Raw genomic sequence first — 26138 nt, 5'->3', positions numbered from 1 at the left:
GGGGGGGGGGGGGGGGGTGCGGGGATAAGCGCAAGGGCGGAGGGTTGGCCTCGGACCCTCATTCACACCCGGAGGCGGCCCTGCCCGTGCCCCTGGCGGGGACCGGTCCTCCCTCCCAAGTCTCCGCTACCTCGGGCCGGTACGCTGCGGACTCGGTCTTAGGCCCCCGGCGTGTGAAGGACAAGAGGGCGGGCGAGCGGCGCAGAGCGGAGCCGGAGATGCAGATCCCAGGGCTCGCCAACCGCCGGCAGAGAGGTGCGGCGTGGCGGGCACCTTCTTCGGGTCCGCTCCGCACAGCTGCCTCTCAGCTCCGCGCTTCGCTCCGGGGCGTCGCGGGTCCCAAATGCCGCAGCTGCCGCAGGAGTGAACTCCGCACCTGGGAAATCGATCCGAGATGCGCAAGGGCCTCCCATTGGTCTCAACGGCCGGCGGGCCCCGGGCTGGGGGCTTCCAGTGGGGGAGGGGGCCGAGGGCGGGTGCCCGGCTGTCCATCACAGGCCACGCCCACTCCAGCCCTACTCCCACTACGGCCCCGCCCGCTGGGGGGCGGGACCCTTGTGCGCCACGCCGAAAACTTGTCTCCTCCCCGGGAGATTCTATTGACTGGAAGGCCGTGGGAAGCTACTACCAGCAGCCAATTGAAACGCGAAACCTGCCCCATGGGGGCGGAGAGAACACCGCCCGCTTCCTCTGGAGCCAATAGAGAAGAGGAACAGAGAAGCGCTTCCTGAGTTCGGGGGTCGAGGGAAGATGGCGACCACCAAAGGGGGTTGGTGCTTGTGCGAGTTACTGAGGTGAGGAGCTGGTGGTGTGGGCTCGCAGGCGCTTTCTGTTTCGCGGTGGTTCTTGTCCGCCCAGGGCAACTGAAGTTTGCGGGGAAGGGGATCTTCTAGTCACGAATCTAGGCCTCAAGGATAGCGCTATTCTCACTTCGGAGTCTTTTAATTAGACTGAAGCTGACTGGGTTAAAGACTCAGTTAACCGCGTTTTCTTCGCCTGCCCCACTTCTGGCTGAAGGGTGCAGTTTCCCTTCCTTTTTCTTTTTTGTTCGCACTCCAACGATTCTGTTATAAATTATCCATATTCATTTCTCGTTTTCCTTTATAATGGAGCCATGGATCATTTTCCAAACTATCGTGTCTCTTTTTGGTAAAGAATAAACTGGCTCTTTTCACGTCTTAGTTTCCCCTCTTTCACTCACCAAAATGGTCGCTGTTAACATATGTCACTTAAATATGTTAACCTTGAAAATAAAACAGCTATCTTACCAGCAAAAATGGTTTGGTTGGTTTTGTTTGTTTTTTTCGGGAGTAGCAGAGAATTGCATTTCTGGATATACAAGCTATGACAAAACCATACCTGGCAAGTTCTACCAACGAGAGGACCGTTGTTTTATGGAGAAGGAGGAAGTTGAAGGGGTGGGGGGTTGAAGTAAAGTCTGCTGGAGAAAAGCAAGAGTAGTGAGGGTTTCTCATTGGCTGAGTTGCAGGAGTACTCTTGTAGGAAATGCGACGTACATCTCTCCCTGTTGGGGCCTGTTAGTGGCCATTCTATCGTGTTTAGGATTCTACTGTTGGATGCTGTCATTGACAGTTCTTCATGAAATTGACATTTGAGTGATAGGGCTCTTCTGCGTTCCCCCTTCTGGCCTCCTGACTCCATTTCAGTGAGATTTCTCTTTATTTTCACAAATAAAACGTTTATGTTGAATCATCTGGTTCATGATCATCCATTGAACTTTATTTCCGGTTGATGTAGGAGTAATATAAAATTGTATTACATAGGTAATACATTGTTTCTTATAGAAGAGTTAGGAAATAGAGGAGCAAAAAAGAAAACTGGCCAGGCGTGCTACCATCTGGAGATAACTACTGTTAACATTTTGGTGAAAAAAAAAAACCCAGACTTTTTTTCCCCTACTTTTATTGTTGTAATACTACTGTTTTGTTTTTTTTATTTTTTTTATTTTTAATTTTTTTTTTTTACGTTCATTTATTTTTGAGACAGAGAGAGACAAAGCATGAACGGGGGAGGGTCAGAGTGAGGGAGACACAGAATCTGAAACAGGCTCCAGGCTCTGAGCTGTCAGCACAGAGCCCGACGAGGGGCTCAAACTTACGGACCGCGAGATCATGACCTGAGCCGAAGTCGGCCGCTTAACCAACTGAGCCACCCAGGCGCCCCATAATACTACTGTTTTTTACCTGACTTGCCCTAAATTTATTAAAAAAAAAAAAAAAAAAAAAAAGACCTATTATATTCCATCTACACAGTTCTTTTAACACCTACCTATTTTTGTTCAGGTTGAAATTTGTAATTAGCATGATAGCATCCTGCAGTGTATACATATTCTCTCCAAAATTCAGGTATTGTTTCTTCATTTTTGTCCCCTCTACTCCAATTTCTATAATGATTATTTAAAACATTTTGTTTGTTTTTTTTTTTTTTTTAAATTTTTTTTCAACGTTTTTAATTTATTTTTGGGACAGAGAGAGACAGAGCATGAACGGGGGAGGGGCAGAGAGAGAGGGAGACACAGAATCGGAAACAGGCTCCAGGCTCCGAGCCATCAGCCCAGAGCCTGACGCGGGGCTCGAACTCACGGACCGCGAGATCGTGACCTGGCTGAAGTCGGATGCTTAACCGACTGCGCCACCCAGGCGCCCCTATTTAAAACATTTTGAACAGGAAAGTCTATTTTCAGAGGCTTCCTATTCTTCCCTGACATTTGAAATATCCCTGACTCTGTGCTTTGCGCATTACAATGGCTAAATAAATGTTTGTTGAATGAATGAGTCACTGTTGATTAGTTACCTTTTAAAGTCTTGGGTTTCTGTGGTAAACATTATTTAATGGCACATATTTTTAGTTTATATATACATATATATATATATAAATGTATGTGTGTGTGTGTGTATACTGTATACTTTAATGTTTATTTATTTATTTATTTATTTTTAAATTTTTTTTTCAACGTTTTTTATTTATTTTTGGGACAGAGAGAGACAGAGCATGAACGGGGGAGGGGCAGAGAGAGAGGGAGACACAGAATCGGAAACAGGCTCCAGGCTCCGAGCCATCAGCCCAGAGCCTGACGCGGGGCTCGAACTCACAGACCGCGAGATCGTGACCTGGCTGAAGTCGGACGCTTAACCGACTGCGCCACCCAGGCGCCCCTAATGTTTATTTTTGAGTGAGAGAGAGCACGAGTTGAGGAAGGGCAGAGAGCGAGGGAAACACAGAATCTGAAGCAGGCTCCAGGCTCTGAGTTGTCAGCACAGAGCTCTATGTGGGGCTCAAACTCGTGAACCATGAGATCATGACCTGAGCCAAAGTTGGACGCTCAACCAACTGAGCCACCCAGGCGCCCCTATTTTTAGTTAGATTTAAACAAATTCTAAAATGGATAGTTTTGATGTGCAAGTACTGTAGGATGTTTAATAAATTTAGTCTGTATCTTTGAAACTAAGAGACTCAATAAAGGACTGGCTCAACTTTAGTTATTAGTAGGATTTATTTTTTCTGATTTTAAGTTAAATAGTTCAGTTTGAAAATCCTATCACATGAATCTTCCCACTTAAGTCATTAGAAGGAAATGCCATAAAAATCCTTGGATTCTATGGATCAGCCTCATTTTAAATTAAATGGGCTTTTAACTTTTCCTGGGAAAGCTGTATAATATTCTTTTTATGAACAGATATATTCCAAACATTAAATAATTGACAAATCTTACCACTTATGTCAAACCCTGTTCATCCTTTAATTCAGTAGTTCTCAAAGTATGGTCCATAGACCTTGACAGGTCCTCAAGACCCTTTTAATAGTTCTTCAAGATCAAAACTATTTTTATAATAATTGAAGCTAACATTTGCTTTCTCATTATGTTTACATTTGCACCAATGGTGCAAAAGTAATAGTGGATAAAACTGCTACTTACTACAAATCGAGGCAATGACATCAAAGTATACGAGAAGTCTTGTGTTTTTCACCACCGTGTACTTGCTCAAGCCAGTTTTACTAAGAATGTCCTTGATGAAACAGTAAAAATTAATTTTGTTAATTAACCTTGAGTTGAATACATATCTTTTTAATACATATAATGTTTTCATACTGAAGTATGATGGTTATCTCAAGGAAAAGTTCTTGCATGATTGCTAAGTTGAAAGCTGAATTAGACACTTTTTTATGGGATGTGGTTTCTACTTGAAAGAATGACTGACAAAGTATGGTTCTTCTGACTTGGGTATTTGAAAATGAATGAAGTGACCCGGTCAGTTCAAAGAAAACAAGTGACAGAATTTATTGCTAATAATAAAGTTTGAACTTTCAAGTGAAAATTAGAATTTTGGAGAACCTGTATCTGCCATTCAAAGCTTGACCACTTTCCAATAATTAAAAGATTTTCCTGAAGAGATGGGTAGTGATATTAACAAATGTGATTTGGGGATATTATACAGTGAAAAAATGTGCCCACATTTGGAAAGTCTACATGAGTCATGAACCAATATTTTCCAAATAATCAAGTCATGACATTACAAAATCATGTATAGGTGAAAGATCCACTTAAAGCACAAGATTTCAGTATAACACAGTATGAAAAGGGCATTGATTGGCGTCCAGACTCCATGTTGCACCTGACAATTAAGAAATTACCACTTGTCTAATTTGGTATAACATCACAGAAAAATGCTGTAACCATCTGAAAAGGGTATTTAAACATACTCCATTTTCCTACTACATATCTGAGTGAGCTTAGATTTCCTTCATATACTTCAAGTAAAACAACATATCACTAAGATTGAATGCAGAAGCAGATATTAAAAGCCACTATCTTTTGTTAAGCCAGACATTAAAGAGATCTGCAAATATCTAAAACAGTAATACCCTTCTTACTGAATTTCTTTTTTGTTTGGAAAAAAGGGGTTTTTTTTTAAATAAAAATGTGTTTTATATTAACTTGTAATAGATTTGTCATTGTCAGAATAATTCATTAAATTCCTCAGTTTCATTTCTGATATGCTAAATATTGGTAGATATAATCAACGAAAATGAGTATTTCTCAACAAGGGGTGATTTTAACTTCTGCAGGACATTTAGCAATGTCGAAATAATTCTTATGGTCATGATTGGAAGGGCACTATAGGCATCCAGTGGGTTGAGACCAGGAATGCAGCTAAACATCCTATAATGCATAAGACAGTCCCTGCAGACAAAGAATTATTGTGGTCTAAAATGTCAGCAGTGCCGAGTTTGGGAAATCCTGATAGAAATAAAAGCTGTATGGGGTCTTCAGGAATTTTTAAGAGTTTAAAGATATCCTGAGATCAATCATTCTAATAAGTCAAATACGTCTTCAAATAGTGCACTTATTCACAATAGGAAATCCCACATGAGAAGTTTGTTTCCAAACTAAATATAAATAAGATATTTATTTCTGCCGGGGCTCCTGGGTGGCTCAGTCGGTTAAGCATCCAACTCTTGTTTTGGCTCAGGTCATGATCTCATGGTTCGTAAGTTCCAGCCCTACATCAGGCTCTGCACTGTCAGATTTTCTCTCTGTGCTTGGGATTCTCTCTCTCCCTCTCTGCCCCTCCCACTTACTCTCTGTCTCTCTCTCTCTCAAAATAAATAAAACTTTAAAAATTAAGAAAAAAAGTTATTTCTCTGAAGAATTTATGTCTTCTACTTATGGACAATGAAAACTATGCAAGTACACAAAATATCCCCATCCATGCTTGGATCATTAAGCCCTTCAGAGCCCAACCTGCTTTTCACTACCACGTACAAACTTAGAGTCTGTATATCTATGTCCCCCACCTGTCACTGCTCTCTACCAAATACTTGAACTCCCCGGCCCTGAGTTTTCATTATTTAAGTTTTAGTATTTTAGTGTTTTTATGTGTTACAAGCTCCCCGGATCCTTTATAAAGGGTAGGCAGGATAATAAAAAATATGAAGCTAGATACCAACTATATTGCCCAACGGTAACAGAAAAACACACTTTGAAAAATTATTTTAACATCATCTAAGAGACGTGTGAAGAGGTAAAGAATTTTGTATGCAGTCAACAAACACGGATGCCTTCTCTGGGCCAGGCATTATGCTAGGCATTGGCATCCAGTGGTAAACAAGCCTGGGTCCTTCCTTGCCTTTGCAGAGCTTCAGTCAGCCTGGCAGTAAGAGCCTTTTAGCAGTCAGTGGGGGAGTGAGTATGGAGTAGAAGTAGGTTGTCAGAGCATTTATGGCAACTCATTTAGAGGCACATAAGGAAAGGCAGTGTTCTAGGGCCATAGAAACAGATCAGATGCAGAACTTGTAATAGAAATGGAGAGATCTAAGTTCCTCTCACCCCAGAAATGGTTCTATTTGAGGCGAAGTGAAAGAATAAAAATGATTTGCTACCTCACCAAACTTTTAACTAATTAAATGTTCATTATTGATCATTCAGAAGACATACTGCTCGGGTTCTGTGTCGTGATTTTTGAGGGTCAGATGCCATTCCTGATCATGTCTTGTTTAGGTTAATAATTAAATTTTGGTTTTTAGTCCTTTTTTTAAAAATTTTTTTTTAACATTTATTTATTTTTGAGACAGGGAGAGACAGAGCATGAACAGGGGAGGGTCAGAGAGAGGGAGACACAGAATCTGAAACAGGCTCCAGGCTCTGAGCTGTCAGCACAGAGCCCGACGCAGGGCTCGAACTCACGGACCACGAGCTCATGACCTGAGCCGAAGTCGGCCGCTTAACCGACTGAGCCACCCCGGCGCCCCTGTTTTTAGTCCCTTAACACATACACTGTTAGGAGAAAAGTGGCTCAACATTGATTTTTACTGCTGATTAAAAAGTATTTCGTTAGCAGACTCCCAGGTATAAAAATCTGTCTTTACTACTGATACATAAAGTGGATATGTAAAAGTAGACTTTAATTTGTTGTTTCTTTTGAATGGGCATTCTGTTGATTTTTATATTTTCCTTCTTGTTTCAGGTTTTTGTATTCATTATTCCTCCCTGGCCTGACAGTATGTGGAATTTTATGCATATGTTTGTTCATTATCCTCTGGGGAATCAGACTGCTGGTACGAAGAAAGAAAGAGTCAGTAGCAACTAGCAAAAATGGGAAAAATCAACTGGTGATTGCATTTTTTCATCCGTACTGCAATGCTGGCGGCGGAGGAGAAAGAGTTTTGTGGTGTGCCTTAAGGGCTCTGCAGAAAAAGTAGGTATGCATCTTTCTTAGGTCATTTGCTCTCGTATTACCTTTAAAAAAAAAAATCATTGCCCAGAAATTTACCTTTCTCTCACCTTACTCGTGGCCAGGAATTAATTGTTCTTCAATAAGGAAACGCTTCTGTTATGTGCCAGCCTGCCTTACAAGATCCTGTTGAATTTTAGTTGATATGATAAAGAAATGGAAAGGGAAGGTATCCACCCTTTAATGACAAAACTTAGCGGGGATAACTGTCACCTTGGAAGAACGTGTAGAGAAGTTGAATAGTAAACAGAAATATATCAAGTAATACCGAGGAACACTTTAAGCCTGAATACATTTAGTCCATAGTGGCACACAGGAGATAATCTCTGTGAAAGCATCTATCTGATTTTAATGTTGATATCATTACCAGCTAGTCTTAAGTTACCATGTTCGAAAGAATATGCTACTACCCGGTCATTTCATGTTTTAGGCTTCCTTCTCTCCACCTGCATCTCCAGACGTAGGAGGAATAAACACAGTAAAGTACAAATTCCATTTGTGGTTTTATCATAGGAGGAAACTATTCTTCCCTGGTTACGCTACTTCCTGGCACATGCCCTCCATCCAGTTCCAGAGCCTTCACACAGAATTCCCTTCACTCTACATCTCTGTTTCTCGGCTCATCCTGGCTTCCAGCCACCACCCTTGTATTTCCTCTGCCATCTTCCATAACTCCCTGGATCTAAAACATGTTCTTAGATCTCAGCTTACTGCCCGCCTTTCTGAGGCCTTCCCTGCTCCTTCTCTAATCACTACTGCTCTTTCCTTCTCCTAACTCTGTGCATTAGCTTGTCTACCTGGGTTCTCTCACTCTTGAGGGCAGCGGTAAAGTTTTGTGATAGCTCTACTGTACTCCCCAGCAAACTCTGTTATTCCCAAGTCACCTGCCATGAAAGAAGTCCAAATCCTCAGTAGGACATAGAAGATACTTTTTCATCTTGTTCTTGCCACATTTTATTTTTCATCCCTCCCCATTCCTTCATGTATACTTTGCTCAGCACACTGAACTAGGAGCATCAGGCTCTCTCTATAGATTCCTTGCCTTTCCATACGGTGTTCCTTTTTTTTCTGACCTTTTTCTCCTCAGCTAATTTCTACAAGCCTCTCCTGACTCAGCATAAACTACAATACACTTTTCATTCGATCTAGAAATATTTCTTGGGGACCTACTCTGTGTCAGGCACTGTTGAGTTGAGATTGAATGGTGAACAAAATAGATCATGGATCTTAGATTTTAGTGGAGAGGAGACAAAATAATATCTAAAAAGAAAAATACCAAATGGTGAGAGATGCTACACAAGAAATTAAAATAGGACTCCATACTTTATTTTTTTAATGTTTACTTATTTTGAGAGAGAGAGAACGGGAAAGGGGCAGAGAGAGGGAGAAAGAGAATTCCAAGCAGGCTCTGCACTGAGCAGAGCTTGGGGCTTGATCTCATGACCATGAGATCATGATCTGAGCCGAAATCAAGAGTCAGATGCCTAACCGGCAGAGCCACTCAGGTGCCCCGGGAATGATTCCGTACTTTAGACTGAGTAAGTAGGGAAAATCTCCAAGGAGGTGATACTTCTGAAGTTTAAATGACAAAAGCAGCTGACGTGTACTGAGCATTTACTATGTGCCAGGCATTGTTTGAAGTGTTTTACACGTGTCAGCTCATTCAATCTTCAGAGTAACCTTACGAGGTTGTTACTGTTACCCTCATTTGACAGATAAGGGAACTGCATTACAGAGCCCATGTTGTAAATCACATGCCATACCGTCTGCCTCAGGAAAACACAGTGAAGATGAGAAAAGAGAGTTCAAAACAGAGGGAACAACTCTTGCAAGTCCCCTAAGACTGGAAGGAGCCTGTCTTGTTCAGAGAAAGGAATCCAGTTTGGCTGACCCTGTGGGTACGTGAGAGAGCGGAGGCAGGGTCCAGATTACTCAGGGCTTGAGTGAGTAGAGTGAGGAGTCTAGCTGGTATTCTAAGTGCTGTGGGAAACTATATGAGTGTTTCAGACAGAAAGATGATATTCTGCTTATCCGTTGCTACATGACAAGCCACCCCAAAACGTAATGGCTAAAGCAAGAATTTCTCATTATTTTTCACACTTTGGGGATTGATGGGCCCTGTTTGAAATCCTACATACCAAGCTGCTGCAGTTAGATGGCAGCTGGCTCCGAGTCATCTGAAGGCTTCTCCACTAACATACCTGCTTCCTGGGCTGGGATGATTGCAACAGCGACAGTGGGTGAGGGTGGGGAACACTGGTCAGGCATCTCTGTCACCCGCAGCCTCTCTACGTGACTCGCTTGGGCTTGCACACAACATGGCAGTCTCAGGATAGTTGGATGTCTTATGTGACAGCTGACTTCTCTAGAGCAAAGCAGAAATTACCATCCCCATAGAACTTGGCTCTCGAAACTGGCAAAATGTCACCTTTGACATAGTCTATTGGTAAAAGCAGTCACAGAGCCCATCATTCCAGGGGAAGGGACATAGATCCCACCACTTGATAAGTGTCAAAGAATGTGTGGCCATCTTTAAGCAACCGGAGAGGACAATCGTTTTTACGTTTTATAAGGATCATTCCAAGGGCACCTGAGTGGCTCAGTGGGTTAAGCATCTGACTCTTAATCTCAGTTCAGGTCATGATCTCACGGTTCTTGAGTTTGAGCCCCACTTCGGGCTCTGCACTGACAGTGCGGAGCCTGCTTGTGATTCTCTTGGTCTCTTTGCCCCTCTCCCTGCTCATGTGTGCAAGCTCTCTCCCTCTCTCTCTGTCTCTCAAAAATAAATAAACGTTAAAAAAAAAAAAAAAACACCTCAGTCTAAGGATCATTCTGCCTGTGGGGAAGTGCAATTAGATGCTCATCCTTTGGGTCTGCACAGCATCCCATGGCTGTCTTTATCAACACATATCACAGTTTTGCAGTTTTCTGTTTATATATCTGTTTTCCCCACTGAACTCAGCTCCTCGAGGGTAAAGACCCTCTAATCCCTGAATCCCCAGAACCTAGTAGCTCATACTAGATACTTAAGAAATGTTTTATGACTCAATAGCCAAAAACACCAGAGCAAATGCCAAAAGCATAGTCATAAGGATATATACTTTTAAAGACTTCCATTATTATTATACCCTATCTAATTTTGATGCAGGCACCTGATCTAGCTTTTAGAATCTTATTGCATTTCTCAGATAAAAATAGAGTAACGCTTTAGCATCTATGATCCTGTCTAAAGATACATTTAGTAAGTTTTAACTCTTGTTTAGGAGTACGTTATTGATATTACCATTTAAAAATTTTTTTTTTTTAACGTTTATTTATTTTTGAGACAGAGAGAGACAGAGCATGAACGGGGGAGGGGCAGAGAGAGAGGGAGACACAGAACCGGAAGCAGGCTCCAGGCTCTGAGCCATCAGCCCAGAGCCTGACGCGGGGCTCGAACTCACGGACCGCGAGATCGTGACCTGAGCCGAAGTCGGACGCTTAACCGACTGAGCCACCCAGGCGCCCCAATATTACCATTTTATACTGAAAAGGTCGTCAGAATAAAGTTTCTGTGTATTTCATAAAAGCGGAAATGTCAGCAATTTCCGTTGATGTCTGCTCTATGCAAAACTCTCAGAAGAGGAAATAGCAAAGAACTCGAAGTCTCATTTGGAGGACTAACATTTCACTCCCAGGACAGCAGAGGACTCGGGATCAGTAGACCAAGTGCAATGAAGGAAAAACAGTGGAAAACATTTTTTTTCAATATAGAAATAACCTTCTTTATGATTGTGACAAAATAATTATCTCCAACTTTTCTGCTCGATTTTAACCTAAACTAGTGAAAATCTTAACTACTGCATTCTGTTTTAGGTATCCTGAAGCAATTTATGTTGTGTATACTGGTGACGTGAACGTCAGTGGTCAACAGATACTAGAAGGTGCTTTCCGAAGATTTAACATCAGGCTCACTCACCCAGTGAAGTTTGTTTTCCTGAGGAAACGCTACCTTGTGGAAGATTCGCTCTATCCTCACTTCACACTGCTGGGCCAAAGTCTAGGATCCATTTTTCTTGGCTGGGAAGCTCTAATGCAGTGTGTTCCTGACGTTTACATCGATTCAATGGGATACGCGTTCACACTGCCTCTGTTTAAGTATCTAGGTGGTTGTCGCATTGGCAGCTACGTTCATTATCCCACGATCAGCACTGATATGCTGTCTGTAGTGAAGAACCAAAATGTCGGATTTAATAATGCAGCCTTCATTACCAGGAATCCTTTTCTCAGCAAAGTAAAGCTCATCTATTACTATTTATTTGCTTTTATTTATGGACTTGTGGGTTCTTGCAGTGATGTAGTGATGGTCAATTCTTCTTGGACACTAAACCACATTCTCTCACTGTGGAAAGTCGGGAATTGCACTAATATTGTTTACCCACCTTGTGATGTACAGACCTTTCTGGACATTCCCTTACATGAGAAAAAGACAACCCCAGGACATTTGCTGGTTTCCATTGGCCAGTTCCGGCCTGAAAAGAATCATCCTTTGCAGATCAAAGCCTTTGCTAAATTGCTGAATAAGAAGGTGGCTGGTTCACTTCCTTCCCTTAAACTTGTCCTCATTGGAGGGTGTCGTAACCAAGATGATGAGCTCAGGGTAAACCAACTGAGAAAGCTTTCTGAGGATCTGGGAGTTCAAGAAGATGTGGAATTTAAAATAAACATTCCATTTGATGAGTTAAAGACTTACTTGTCTGAAGCAACAATTGGTCTGCACACCATGTGGAACGAGCATTTTGGGATTGGTGAGTTTGTCCTTTCAGCAACTCGTTTGGTGTCATGAGATGTACATTTGGGTTCTCTTGATAAAATAATAATACTCTAGAAGTTCACATCAGGTCTAATTCTCCTCTCCCAGTCTGCCAAGTAAACTTTTTTCATTTGAGACCCCGCAGGACATAACAGTATGTAGTCAATAATAATAGCTGATATTTATTGACAGCTTACCGTGCATAAGTCACTGTTGAGATCTTTAATTATCTGATTTAATCCTCTCTGAAACCCTGCTTGATGTACTGTTATTTCCATTTGACGAATAAAGAAACTCAGGCACAGAGAGGTTTTGAACTTGCCCTTGTTCAGCCTTAGCAATAAGAGATAGAGCTTGGATCCTAACTCAGCCCCTGCTCTTACCTACCAGTTTCTCTGCCCCACCTAACCCTATGTCTGGACTGGTACAGATTCCTGGCCTAATCTCACTGAAGGACCAAATCCGAATCTCCGGGTGGGGCCCAGGTAGATGTATTTCAGTAAAGCTCATCAGGTGATTTTCATGTACACCAAAAGCTGAGCTGACAGGGCTCCTCATGGCAATTCTGTTGTTTCTTCTGTTGATTCCCTGCCCATTATTGAAATGGCCTACCCTCCTTTTTCTGCCAAATCCCATTATAAGTGTCTGACTTTCATCTCCTTAGCCTTTAATTTAGCCTTTCTTGTTTATTCTAGCACAAGCTGCTCTCTATATCCTGACTTCCTGTTATGCATACATTTGGTATAAAGTCAACTGCTGTCTTGTGTCTAATTTGGTTCAACATCTATTTCTCAAATGGCTGCTTTGTGTCCACACTGCTAAGTGTTCAGGGAAAATGGAAAAACATAAAGTGAAGTCTCCTGTGCTAAGGCTATGATTTCTCTTACCCTCCTGTCTATCCCTAGTGGGTCGCACATTACTGAGCCCAGACATACAGCAAGAACTTTTTGATTCAGACCTTCTGCACAGGGTCTGACTCCCTGTGCCTCCTCCCGTGAAGACTTACTGGAGCATTCATTGTGCCAGGCACGTGGCGGGTGCTGGGAAAATGACTGGGAGACAGGACCTGTTGTTCCCTTCCGAGACTTCCAGCTCTGTGTGTGATACAGACCAGTTAAACAGCACTTTACTGGACACGGTGCTAAGTGCTGTTCCAGGGCAAGTGCAGGGTGATTTGAAGCACCCAAGAGAAACACCTAACAGATTTGTGAGGTCAGAGAACAGTTGCCCGAGGAAGTGGTGTGATACGTAAGCTGGGACCTGAACGGTAATTAGAAGTTAGCCTTGCAAGAGATGGGAGAATATCCAGCAGAGGGAACAGCATCGTGACAGGTGGGACCATAAGGGCACTAGCAGGTGCACTCAGGGAACTAAGGGTTCGGTATGGCCGGAGCACGCAGGAGGAACAGCACGCTGATGGAGAGGGGAGCTGGGGCCAGGTGAAGCCAGTGGGAAAAGATAGACTGATTTTGAGTATCGGATTTAAAAGCTTTCTATGGGGCGCCTGGGTGGCTCGTCGGTTAAGCGTCCGACTTCAGCTCAGGTCATGATCTCGCGGTCTGTGGGTTCGAGCCCCGCATCGGGCTCTGTGCTGACAGCTCAGAGCCTGGAGCCTGCTTCCGATTCTGTGTCTCCCTCTCTCTCTGGCCCTCCCCTGCTCATGTTCTGTCTCTCTCTGTCGCAAAAATAAATAAAAACATTAAAAAAAATTTAAAAAAAAATAAAAGCTTTCTATTTCCTCAAGTTCACTGTGTTGCCGTGGAGGGGTGGATCAGTGAGGAGCAGGGAGGGCCAGGGGAGGAAGGCAGGAGGATGTGTCCGGCTGCCCTGGCAACCTGGGTGACGTGCTGTGGTACAAACACGGTAGGCGAACGCGCTCAAGGGAAATTCTGAGGCAGGATTGAACAGGACGTGGTGATTAATTGGATGTCTTACGTGAAGGAGAGAGAAGAGTCCAAGAGGACCTCCTGGGGTTTTGAGTGTAGGCAAATATATGAACAGTGGATGTCTCTCACCTCGAGACAGACTCCCAAGAGGAGAGGCAGTTGATGAGCCAGGTTCCCAGCAGGTAGAGTTAGAATGATCTGCAGGACACGGAGGTGGGTGTGTCCGGTGGACACTTGTCTCTACGAGTCTGCAGTGCAGGTGAGGGACCGGACCAGGAAACACCGACGGAGGAGCTCGTTGCCGTCCGGGTCGTTACGGAAGCCCCACGGAAGAGGGTCAGGTGGCCTCGTGAAAGTGCCCAGTGAGAAGAGGCCCCTGCTGCAAAATGCTGAGAACGAGCAGGGTTCAGAAGTGGGCAGAAGAGGAGGAGCCAGCAAAGAAGAAGAAGTAGAGGGAGGAGGGCAGCCTCCTAATGCTGTAACTGGAACTCCTGAAATTTTGCTTTTGGTATCTCTTTACACCTTTTACCTTTCAGTCTGCCATCTTGCCAGCCTGCTGTAGTCTACTTCGTTTTATTACCTGCAGGGATCTGTTTTTTACAGACTGTTCTCTCGCCTGCGTGTCTGTTTCAATTAAGAACCAAGTAGCATTATTGTGAAGGCTAAAAACTAAAAAACTTAAAATTACTTGACGCCATGGAAGTTTAGTGAGCAGATTTATAGGCCCAACAGACATGTGGTTAAATTTCTCATGAGTGTCCTAAACTTTATAGAGGTTTCTGCTCATCCTTGTTCTTGTGAACGCTCTCAGAAAGTTCAAAGACCACGTGGTTTTGTTTCTTTCTCAGGAGTTGTCGAGTGTATGGCAGCTGGCACGATTATCCTCGCACACAACTCAGGGGGCCCCAAGCTTGACATTGTCGTCCCTCACGAAGGAGAGATAACTGGATTTCTGGCTGAAAGCGAAGAAGGCTACGCGGAAACCATGGCTCATATTCTTTCCATGTCTGAGGAAAAGAGACTCCAAATCCGAAGCAGTGCTCGGGCATCTGTAAGCAGATTCTCTGATCAGGAGTTTGAACTGGCGTTCCTGTCATCTGTGGAGAGCTTATTCAAATAATGTCATATCTGTACGGATGAAAGATATTTTATATAAAATGGCGACATACCTTCATTCGTGAGTAATTTTTCTAAGCTTTTTCTGTATTGTAATAAAGTCACCTAAGCAGTGCTCTCAGCAGTATGTATATAGACAGGATATTTATTTCAGTGAAAATGACAATGGTCAAAATTACCTAAATTGTTTGAATGAAAAAATTTTAGATTAGGATTTTGTCTCAAATTCTGAAAAATATGGATCTGAAAGAAAAAAATGAACCAACCATCTTAATTTTGGTCTAATTCACATTTTTCAAGTCCTATTTGTCAAATCACTGTACTTTAGAACCCAGGAAAGAGAATTTACCTTTAGAAAAAAAGGAAATGTCGAAAGGAAAATGGAAGACTGATAATTAATAGTTTGGTACTTTAGAAATGTTCTGCTATCTTGGGAACACAGAAAAATTCTAGTCCATTTAAATCCTAAATAGTAATTGTGGATGGCCTTCTTGGATATATCTAAAGATTCTCTTAAAAGAGAAAAGAGACTTTAGGCAGGCTTAATCATGTTCTGAAAGCTTGTAGTGAAAAGGCAGGGACTGGGACCGCCCTGTGGGCATGTGTCGGCTCGCAGGGGCCAGGAGGCCTCCAGCGATCCTTCCCACAGCTCCATATTTGTGAAATTAGGTTTTTGTTTGGTGCTATCAGTACATTTGATAAGGATACTCTCATCATCCCTTCACATTTCCACATCGCAGGAGGCTGGAAGCTAGCTTTAAGTTGTTCAGAAGGTCTGAGTGAGATGGCTTTGATAAGTTGTTTTTCTGATAGCCATGATAGAGTAGCCAGATCCAACCAGCCAGTCTCCGTTATCAGCATCATGCCTTGTAAGATGATGAGGTGGCATTTTGAAAAGAGCACCAAAACACCTGGGCCTGATCCCTGTGTCATCATTTGCAAACATCTGATCTCTTAATACTTAAGCCGCTGCTTAATCTTTTTGAAACTTACATTCTACATCTATAATCTGGAGATGCTAATACCTGTCCTCACTACCTCCTAGTGATTCTGAGATGGAAAGTATGTGAAAAATACCTGGATAATTATCCAAGTTTTTTAAAGGTACCTTTATAAAGTACTTTAAAGATAACAATTTATAGTATACGTCTTTCGTAATCCTCCTTATTAACGCATTAGGGTTCAGTGTAGGCGAGTGGTTACTAAGTCAGTAGCTACGAATCAGTACACATTTAACGGGACTTCTGTGCTGAATAACTAGCACGAAAAGTATGTGGCTGTGCAGATGCAATTACAGAGAACTACAGCATTTGGCATTTTCTGCACACATAATTAGCTCCTTCTAGTTCAGGGAATCCACCTCCTGCACAGTCTGATACATATATATATATATTTTTTTTTTTTTTTTTAATTTATTGTCAAGTTCGTTAACATACAGTGTAGTCTTGGCTTCAGGAGTAGATTCCTGTGATTCATTACTTACATACAACACCCAGTGCTCATCCCTACAAGTGCCCTCCTCAAAGCCCATCACCCAAATTCCCCGCCCCCCCAACCACCCATGACCATCAACCCTCAGTTTGTTCTCTGTATTTAGAGTCTCTTATGGTTTGCCTCCCTCTCTGGATTTTATTTTTCCTTCCCTTCCCCTATGGTCATCTAGTTTCTCAAATTCCACATGAGTGAAATCATGTATCTGTCTTTCTCTGTCAATCTGATACATTTTTGTGTTAGGAGCATGTAAAAGAGGTATGTTTTTCCCTTCCAAACTCCTCTCATCCAGTCACCGACCTGGCCAGCTTCATCGTCTACTTCCAGTCGTTGACTCATCTACAGGCCACCTTCTGTCATCAGGTCAAAAAGCAGCAAAACAGAGGCCCAGGATGATATTACACACCAACATAGCTTTGGGTGGAGATGATTCAGTTTAGAAAAGAAAGATGGGGGTGTCTGGGTGGCTCAGTCAGTTAAGCATCCAACTTTGGCTCAGGTCATAATCTCGCAGTTCATGAGTTCGAGTCCCCCACATCAGGTTCTCTGCTGTCAGCGCAGAGCCTGCTTTGGATCCTCTGTCACCCTCTCTGCCCTCCCCTGTTTGTGCTCTTTCTCTCTTAAAAAAAAAAAATAAACATTTAAAAAGAAAAAGAAGACTAGTGGACACTGGAGTTGGAAGGAACCCTACAAATCCTCTAATCCAGTTTTCTTCCTTTCAACTTTACAGACAAGAATAATTTAAAGACCTAAAGACTCCATTTCACAAAGCTGTTTAAGGACAAAAATTGGGATTATAACCTGGGACTTCTGACTCCAGCCCAGTTCACTTTCTTATCTTACAGCTAGTCTTTTGTGGTAAGATCCATACCACCGCCCCCTGAGTTTACCCATCAGCCCATAGAAAATCATGAGAATAAAGATAAAGAAATTGAAAGGGACTAAGAAGTAAAGGAAGAAAGGTTTCTGAAATCCCATAAAGCATTTCTTAATCTTGTTTCTTCAAAATTATTTTTTCATTTGTCACAAACATCACTGGAAACATAATTTGCATATATGTTCATCTTCCCTGTTCCTAATGTGATAGGACATGTCTTTTTTTTTTTTTTTTGGAAGGACTGATAACCATGGAAAGCATCAAAGCAATATGTCTGCTGTCTGTCTGAAGAACTCTTGAGTGACTATTCCTGTAAAACATTGTTTTTGAGTGGTCCAAACACAGTATATTTTGAACCCACAGCAGTGGGGATGCACATTCTTATTTCAGTTGTGCATAACAAAATACCTGTTCTTTGTATATCTACTTGTATCTAAATATGACTTTAATAGATACAAAATCTGTTTGTCTCTAAGTATGATAGGAAGTGGTTTTCAGTCTCTTGGATACTTTTCCGCATATGGTGTATTTGTCCCCTCATGCAGGCTCTCAATTCGGAATTATTTGTTATCTACTACCAGTACTTCTAAGCTCCACATGCCAAGAATTTAAAAAATAAAAATGAAAAATTTAAAGATAAACTAAAATTGTCTCGCCTCTAGTACCTAAGAAGAATAGGTTGTCAGGTTTAATAGACTTTTTCCTTTTAATGAATATTTCGGACCTACCAAACACTGCAGAACTTCATATGTTTTAATAATTTTGGGGTTTCTTTTTTACAAAGTCATAGACAAAATTCTGAGAGAGTAGCCCCTGTAATTATCAGTGCTTTCAGAGTATTTGTGTTTAATTATGTGAATGTACCCTAGACTCCAGGACTCTAATATGAATAGGGTGTCTGTGCTAAATCTTTCAGTGGGTACAACAAAAAAGTTAACCATGAGAAGCAATTCTGCAAATTACTAGAATCACATTATGCCCCTGTAATTTCCCCTACCTCTCCCACTGTTCCTCAGCTAATTGTTTTTCCTCTGTCCCCATCCTAAATCTAAGGCCACCCTTGGCTTCAAAGAAGCATCAGTTCTAATATTCGAGTGCTACGTGCTCACTTGGACTATACATGTTACAAGATACTTAAAAGGGAAGTTAAAAGTTTGTACACATTTAAAGAATGATCAGTTTGATAGCTAGGATACATAGTTACTAACATGCATAATTTTTAATAAAATTTATTCTAAAAACACATGCAGGTGTAATCAATAGTTTCAACTTAACAAATGCAGCTACGTCTAAACCCAGAATAAAGTAATCAGTTGTGCCTCAAGAACATGATTTAGATAACAGTGTACGTAAGATGGGTAAGGTGAATTAGGAGCTGACGTAGGTTGAAAAACCTTGAAGATATGTATACTTATCACAATGAATACTTCCTACTTTACAGCAAAGATTTTAAAATCTTACAGTGAATAAGGGTTGGTGGCTGTTAGCTAAAGGAGACTTTAGCCACACATCTTGTCATTGGAACAAACTTGATAGGCTTATTCTTAAACATTGACCTTTTTTAAAAAAAAATTTTTTTAATGTTTATTTGAGACAGAGAGAGAGAGAGAGCGTGAGCTGGGGAGGGGCAGAGAGAGAGGGAAACACAGAATCCAAAGCAGGCTCCAGGCTCAGCTGTCAGCACAGAGCCCGATACGGGGCTTGAACCCACAAACTGGGAGATCATGACCTGAGCTGAAGTCGGACACTTAACCGACTGAGCCACCCACGCGCCCCTTAAATATTGACCCTAAACATTCATTCTTTTTTTCCTTTTTCTCTGCATATAACTGACTGGTCTTTGGATCTTTGGAATTTTCAGGAACCAAGTTTCATTCTCCATGCATTCAATTACTATCTAGAATGAGGATTAAATGAAGCATATTAACAGATTTATTATGCTTTAACCACAGAATGTTCCAAAAGTAAAACACGTATACGCTGACCAGTAAGAGTCAGTAGGATTAATGATGCTTTAATCTTTCGGGGTCATGTGTTACCACGGTTGAAATTAACAGTGGTAAGAAATTTTTAAATATTCTCAGCCTCATGATGTGACCATACTGAGCCATCTCCCTTAAAGAGCAGCTTGAAACCCTATACACCAAGCTGAAAGGAACTTTCACCAAGGAAAATACAGGATGCATCCAACAGTTAGGGGAATCTTGATACTTTCCCCACATTTAATAAAATTATATCAAATGTAAATACTAAGCAGACCTTAGAAATATTCTGGCCAACCCCTCCTCATCCTTGTTTCATTGGCTTAGCAATGTATTAATGTGTAATTTCAGTTTTATTTTTATTCCAGAGCATCTATTTCAGGGAGAATTCTACCACTTAGAATTATAACCCCTTTGTCCTTCATAGAAACAACACAATAAATCAACAAATATCTATTAAACTCCAGGCACATGTTCAACACTGGGATTGTTCTCTGCTAAGCACCATATATAAAAAGATCAGCGTACGATGTAAGATATCAGATGTAAGTAAGATGAAGGCTTCTTGCCTTCAAGAAGCTTATAATCTATACATTTGAAGCTATTAGAAATTAATTCAATAAAACATAATAAAATGAATATTTGGTGCGTAATTAACATGATGGGCCTTGATCCTCTCTTTGCTCAATTACCCTACTCTCTTAAGTGTCAACATCAGCTTCAAAAAAGTGTATTCAGTATGACTTCAGAAATCCCCAAATCACAGTTTTCTACAATGGCAGATTATTCTAAATGAATTTGTTTGTACATTGTATTAGTTTTCTACCATTGTCTTAACAAATTTAGTTAAATTTATCAAATTTAAACTTACCAAGTTTAGTTAAAACAACACAAATTTATTATCTTACAATTCTGTAGGTCAGAAGTCTAAAGTGGATTTCCAGAAGCCAAAATCAAGATGTCGGCAAGACTGTGTTCCCTCTGCGGGCTTCTGGGGAAAGTCCATGGCCTGGCCTTTCCCAGATTCTAGAAGCTGCCTGTATTCCTTGGCATATGGCATGTTCCTCCATCTTCAAAGGCGGCAGCACCAGGCTCATCCCCGCTCACCCTGACATCTCTCTGGTTCTCTCTTCTGCCTCCTTCCGCTGTTAAACACCCTTTGATTACATTGGGCCCACCTGGGTAATCAAAAACACCCTCCCCTATTTGAAGGTCAGCTGAGTAGCAGCCTTACTTCCACCTGCAACCTTAATTCCCCTTTACCATGTGACAATATATTCACATCACTGGGTGTGCTGCGGGGTGGCAGGAAGAGAGACTCATTACTCTGCCTATCACATCTACTGTCTGAAAGATTTCTTGGTAGAAATTTTAAAGTAAAAATATTAATTTCTATACTCAAATTAGTCAGCCTTACTGTCTAAATTGGGAGAAAAATTAATAAACCCCTGGGATGACTGGAAAACTCTTACAGAATGAATATTAATGACTTGTGCCCAGACACCATACCTAATAGATATTAACTTATCACTTAAGAAAAAGTACAATAATCACACTTGTACATTTTGATGGGTTGTTGATGTTTCTTGGTATTCATCAGCAATGCATACTTTGTCATTAGATCGAGTAGAAATATTCTCTAAACCTTCACTGAATTCTGCATATTTCTGTATGCTTATCTCCTCTCCTCCTAACTTTCCAGCACCCTTAGAAAAACCAGGAGACTCTTCTCTGTTTTCTTCCTCTTTAGAAGTAGCAAGTTTTTCTAGGGATTCTATTACTTCATTTCTCAACTCATCTTCAGATTCTTCAAAATTTCTGAAATAAGAGTTAAAAATCAACTTTATGATATCAAAATAATTAAAAATGCATATGAAAGGTAGTTTCCCTTCTCATTTCCCACTCCCACTTGAGCAATTTAATAGATGCATCTTCCCCTACGTAATGCATTATTTATTATATCCGTCTGGTTTTCCTAAGAATGACAAAAAACCAATGTTGGGATAATCAGTATTCTATTTAGTTGGACTTGTGTTTGACAATTTTAATTATATTTATTAATACCCATCTACTCTTATGTTTAAAAAGTGAAGAAGAGAAAAAATAATAAAAGAATAAAAAACAGCTGCCATATAGTGAGCCCTTATTATATACCAGTGACTGCCCTCGAGCACTTACATAACTGTATTTCATCTAATACTAGCAACAATTTGAGGTAGACATATTCACCATCAATTTATTAAGAATCTGGGCTCAGAGGTTAATAAAACTTGCCCAAGGTCTCACAGATACTAATTAGTAGGACGAGGAACTGAAATTATATCTAAGACCTCAACACTGATATTTTTAGAAGGGAAGAAGGCAAGAGACCAAGAAAACCATGTCAACAATCCCAGATATCTACATGGCAAGTAAAGAGGCTGAGGAAGATCTGGTAAGAGCCAAGAAAGTGTTCATCATGGAAGCCAAGGAAGAGAGAATTTCCAGATAGGGAGCAGCCAAGTAAGAGGAAGACAGAAATGACAGTTGGACCTGGCAATTTCAAGGTAATAGATGACCTTTGCAAGAACATTTCTGGCCTGCTGTGTGGCAGGAGTGATTCTACAGTGGATCAAGAAAGCAGTAGGAGGTAAGCAAGTGACAACAAGGAGCTTAAACTCCTCTGAGGGGAGCCTGGCTCTGAAAGGACAGTGTTAACTTGAGGACATGAAGGCAGTGATTTTTTGGTGTTTCTCAAGATGGGAGAGATTTGGGCATGTTTATATGCTGAGAGAAAGTAGGGAATAGAGAGACATTAAAAATAACGGAGAGGAGCATCTGTGTGGCTCAGTCAGTTGAGCACCCAACTCTTAATTTTGGCTCAGGTCATGTTCCCAGGGTCATAGGATAGAGCCCTGCATTGGACTCCATGCTGACCGTGGAGCCTGCTTAATATTCTCTCTCTCCCCCGCTCTGCCTCTGCCCCACTCACAATCTGTCTCTCTCTCTCTCTAAAAAAAAAAAAAAAAGAGAGAAAGACAGATAACAGACAGGAACCAGTTCTCTGAAAAAGGCTGGGATTCAGAGTACCCATACCAGGATGTGCTTTCAGCAGGAAGGGAGACAATTTTTTTGTCTGAGAAGGAAGATAGGGAGAAAGAAGGCAATGAGGACTTCTGTGGACAGAGAAGTTATGGAACTAGACAATCAAGACCGTTCCGCTTACAAACCACATGCTATCTCTGTGAGGTAGGAGGCATGGTCACATGACAACAGTGAGGTGGATGGGGGAGAGCGTGCAGGGCAGATACACAGGAGGAGCACAGAGACAGAAAGGGAAGAAAGAAAATTTAAAAAACAAAACTTCAAAATGAAACTTCTAAAACAAAATAAGCCTATAAACTAAAATTCCAAAACACATGAATAAATCTAATGGTAAGAAAGATAGGCAAGAAATTTTATTTAAAGTTGGAGCAGGGGTTAAGTCCAGATTTATTACTTTTATGGAGGATTTTTATAATGCTCTTAAAGTAAGTATGCTCAAAAAGATAAAGCACAGCATCCATTTTAAAATGTTTTCAAATTAGGGGAAATAATTATGCAATAATTAAACAACACATAAATATATAAACAATTATGAATCTTAGAGATACATAATCATTTAAATTAAAAACTTAATAGATGATGGGGCACCTGGGTGGCTCAGTTGTTTAAGTGTCCAACTCTTTGTTTTGACTCAGGTCATGATCTCATGGTCCATGAGTTTGAGCCCCACATCAGGCTCTGTGCCAACAGTATGGAGCCTGCTTGGGATTCTCTCTCTCCCTCTCTCCCTGCCCCTTCCCTGCTCATGCTCTCTCTCTCTCAAAATAAATAAACTAAAAAAAACCTTAATAGATGATACCCAGATAGGTTTGAAAATAGTATTCAAGAATTTACCCAGAATGGAACAGAGATGAATAAAAAATACAAAAGTACAATTAGATGTTACTGGGGACAGATTGAGAAGCTCCAAAACATATCTGTTTTGAGGGCCACAATGGAGGGAATAAGAAAAACATTTGGAAAAGTAATAAGAAAAAATGTTCCAGAACTAAAGACAGTCATAGGTCCTCACAAGAAAGTGAGCCAAGCAGGATAAAAGAGAAATCCAGACCCAGACATATAACAGTGAAACATAAGAACACAAAGATAAAAAGAAAATTATGAACATGCTGGGGAGAAAGTGAGCATATCTATAAAGGAAAAACAATCAGCATATTTCTCATCAACAATAATAAAGATCAAGAGAAAAACCATTGTCAACCTAAAATTGTATACCCAGCTGAATTATAAATAAAGCAATAAAATAATTTTGGATATGCAAACATATCCAAAATTTACCACCCACCGAATTATTAGAGAATATTATCTTAAAGAATTATTGGAGAATATACATCAGCAAGAAGAAAACTGAAATAGGAAGAAAAGCACAGACTAGAAAAAACCATGGCAAATTCAAAGAATGATAAACTATAATGGCAAACTGAGTTAGGTTTGAGAGTAAAATATATATATTTCATCAAAAAAAAAAAAGGTAAAATTGGATTACATGATTTGATGTCTCAGACTTAAAATGTTCCAAACCTTAAAAAAAAAGTGTAGGGGTACGGGGGGCAGGCAGTAAAGATGGTGAATACAAGAGGGTTCATTATGCTGTTCTCTATACTTTCACTATGTTTGAAGTTTTCCACAATAAAAAAAAAAATGTTTTTTAAGTAAAATTGTAACCCTAGATAACAATATTAGAATAGAAGGGTTAGCGGTTAAAGGTGTTCATCATATTTGGGAAGAAAAAAGATAACGGAACAACTTCTGAATTTGTTAGATAAATCTGTAGGAAGTACATAAAAGCTAGCTATTAAAAGAATAGAAATATAATCTGTATCTTTAAAACTAGTACAGAGAAAACAGGAGTAATACAGAAAAGTTTGTGATTGTAACATAAGGTTAGAAAACAGGAGGGGAAGGAAATGACAAATGATAACAAACAGAAAATACAAAATCAAGCTTAAAATATAGAGTGAACCCCAAATATGTCAATAATGCTAATGATTTTTATTATATTAAATTAATTAAGAGACAGAGGTTATTACAGGACAAGAAGCAAATCAACCAACTACATGCATTTTGTAAGAAACACATTATAATGGGGCGCCTGGGTGGCTCAGTCGGTTAAGCGTCTGACTTCGGCTCAGGTCACGATCTCGCGGTCCGTGAGTTCGAGCCCCACATCGGGCTCTGGGCTGATGGCTCAGAGCCTGGAGCCTGCTTCTGATTCTGTGTCTCCCACTTGCTCTGACCCTCCCCCGTTCATGCTCTGTCTCTCTCTGTCTCAAAAATAAATAAACTTAAAAAAAAATTTTTTTTAAAAAGAAACACATTATAATGAAACCATATGGAAATTATAAAAATAAAATTCATGTCAGAAAAATACTTAAAAGTTAAATAAAATAACTTAAAAGTTGGAATAGCAATGTCAGTATCCGACAAAACAGAATTTAAGGCAAACAGCTTTAATAGGGACAAAAATTACAATACATAATGTAAAAGGGGGGGGATACTCTATCAAACTGATATTACAATCATAAATTAGAACACAGCTTCTATATATTTAAAGTACATTGAAAGGAGATAGAAATAGGAGAAATTATCAAAGCCACAAACACAGATGAAGATTTTAATGTACTTCTATCTAGAAGTGATAAAGGGGAAATAAAATCCATAGAGTAGTTTAACGAAAAAATGTTTTAAGCTTGATAATTATATAGAACATATGTACCCCCAGAAAAGTAAGAATATGCATTTTTTTCAAGTACATATATAACTGTCATAAAATTAACACTGCACTGAATAGCAAAGGGAGTCCCAATAAACTTTTCCAAACCACTAAAACTCAGATGATGGTCTCTGTCCAAAATGCAAATAAATTGGAAACTCTGATTTTTGAAAGTGATTAAAAAATGCATTAGTCAGAAACTTCAAACCTGAGTCATACCATAACAAGAAATCCCAGACAGAAATCTTGGCAAAATACTGGCCAATATATATTGGCAAAATATATATATCTAACAAAGAACTGGTGGCAAGGCTATCTAAATAATGCCTGTAACTCAGAAACTACATAGACACCACACATACCCATTAGATTGGTTAAATTTTTATTTTTATCTTACTTTTATTTATTTTTATTATTTTTAAAGTTTATTTACTTATTTGAGAGAGACAGAGACAGTGTGAGGGAGGGAGGGGCAGAGAGAGAGGGAGAGAGAGAATCCCAAGCAAGCCTCAGGCTGCCAGCACAGAGCCCGACATGGGGCTGGAACACACAAACACACGAGATCACGACCTGAGCCGAAACCAAGAGTCGGACACTCAACCGACTAGGCCACCCAGGCGCCCCAAGATTGGTTAATTTTTAAAAATTGATCATGCCAAGTGTTGGTAAAGATGTAGAGCAACTAGAAATCTTATACACCATTCAACAGGGGGATGTAAAATGGCACAACCACTTTGGAAAATAGTTTGGCAGTTTTTTAAGAAGTTAAACATTCACCTACCAAACAACTCAGTCATTCCACTCCTACAGTTTTACTCATGAGAAATGGAATTTATGTCCACGCAAAGACATGTACATAAATATTCATAGCAGCTTTATTTATAATAGCCCAAAACTAGAAATAATCCAAACATCAATAGTTAGGTGAATGTATTACTAAATTG

The 26138-nt window shown here is 40.5% G+C and overlaps 2 protein-coding genes across 2 annotated transcripts in view; one reads left to right on the top strand and one right to left on the bottom strand.

The window, feature by feature from the left end:
- The first annotated feature begins 617 nt into the window (after positions 1-617).
- Positions 618-16119, top strand: ALG11 (ALG11 alpha-1,2-mannosyltransferase). Its single transcript, XM_049646867.1, has 4 exons — positions 618-794; positions 6987-7217; positions 11109-12040; positions 14780-16119. Exons 1-4 carry the CDS (start codon positions 751-753, stop codon positions 15049-15051), a joined length of 1479 nt encoding a protein of 492 aa, XP_049502824.1. The 5' UTR covers positions 618-750; the 3' UTR covers positions 15052-16119.
- A 4732-nt stretch (positions 16120-20851) lies between these two features.
- Positions 20852-26138, bottom strand: part of NEK5 (NIMA related kinase 5) — a 59680-nt gene continuing 54393 nt past the window's right edge. Inside the window, exon 23 of the mRNA XM_049646868.1 lies at positions 20852-21215. Coding sequence (XP_049502825.1) covers positions 20948-21215 — 268 coding nt within the window. The 3' untranslated portion in view covers positions 20852-20947. The remainder of the gene's footprint in view (positions 21216-26138) is intronic.

The sequence above is a fragment of the Panthera uncia genome (assembly GCF_023721935.1).
Source record: "Panthera uncia isolate 11264 chromosome A1 unlocalized genomic scaffold, Puncia_PCG_1.0 HiC_scaffold_16, whole genome shotgun sequence".
Classification (NCBI taxonomy): domain Eukaryota; kingdom Metazoa; phylum Chordata; class Mammalia; order Carnivora; family Felidae; genus Panthera; species Panthera uncia.
Note: the sequence above shows the minus strand (reverse complement) of the source record. Positions and strands in the feature narration are given on the sequence as shown.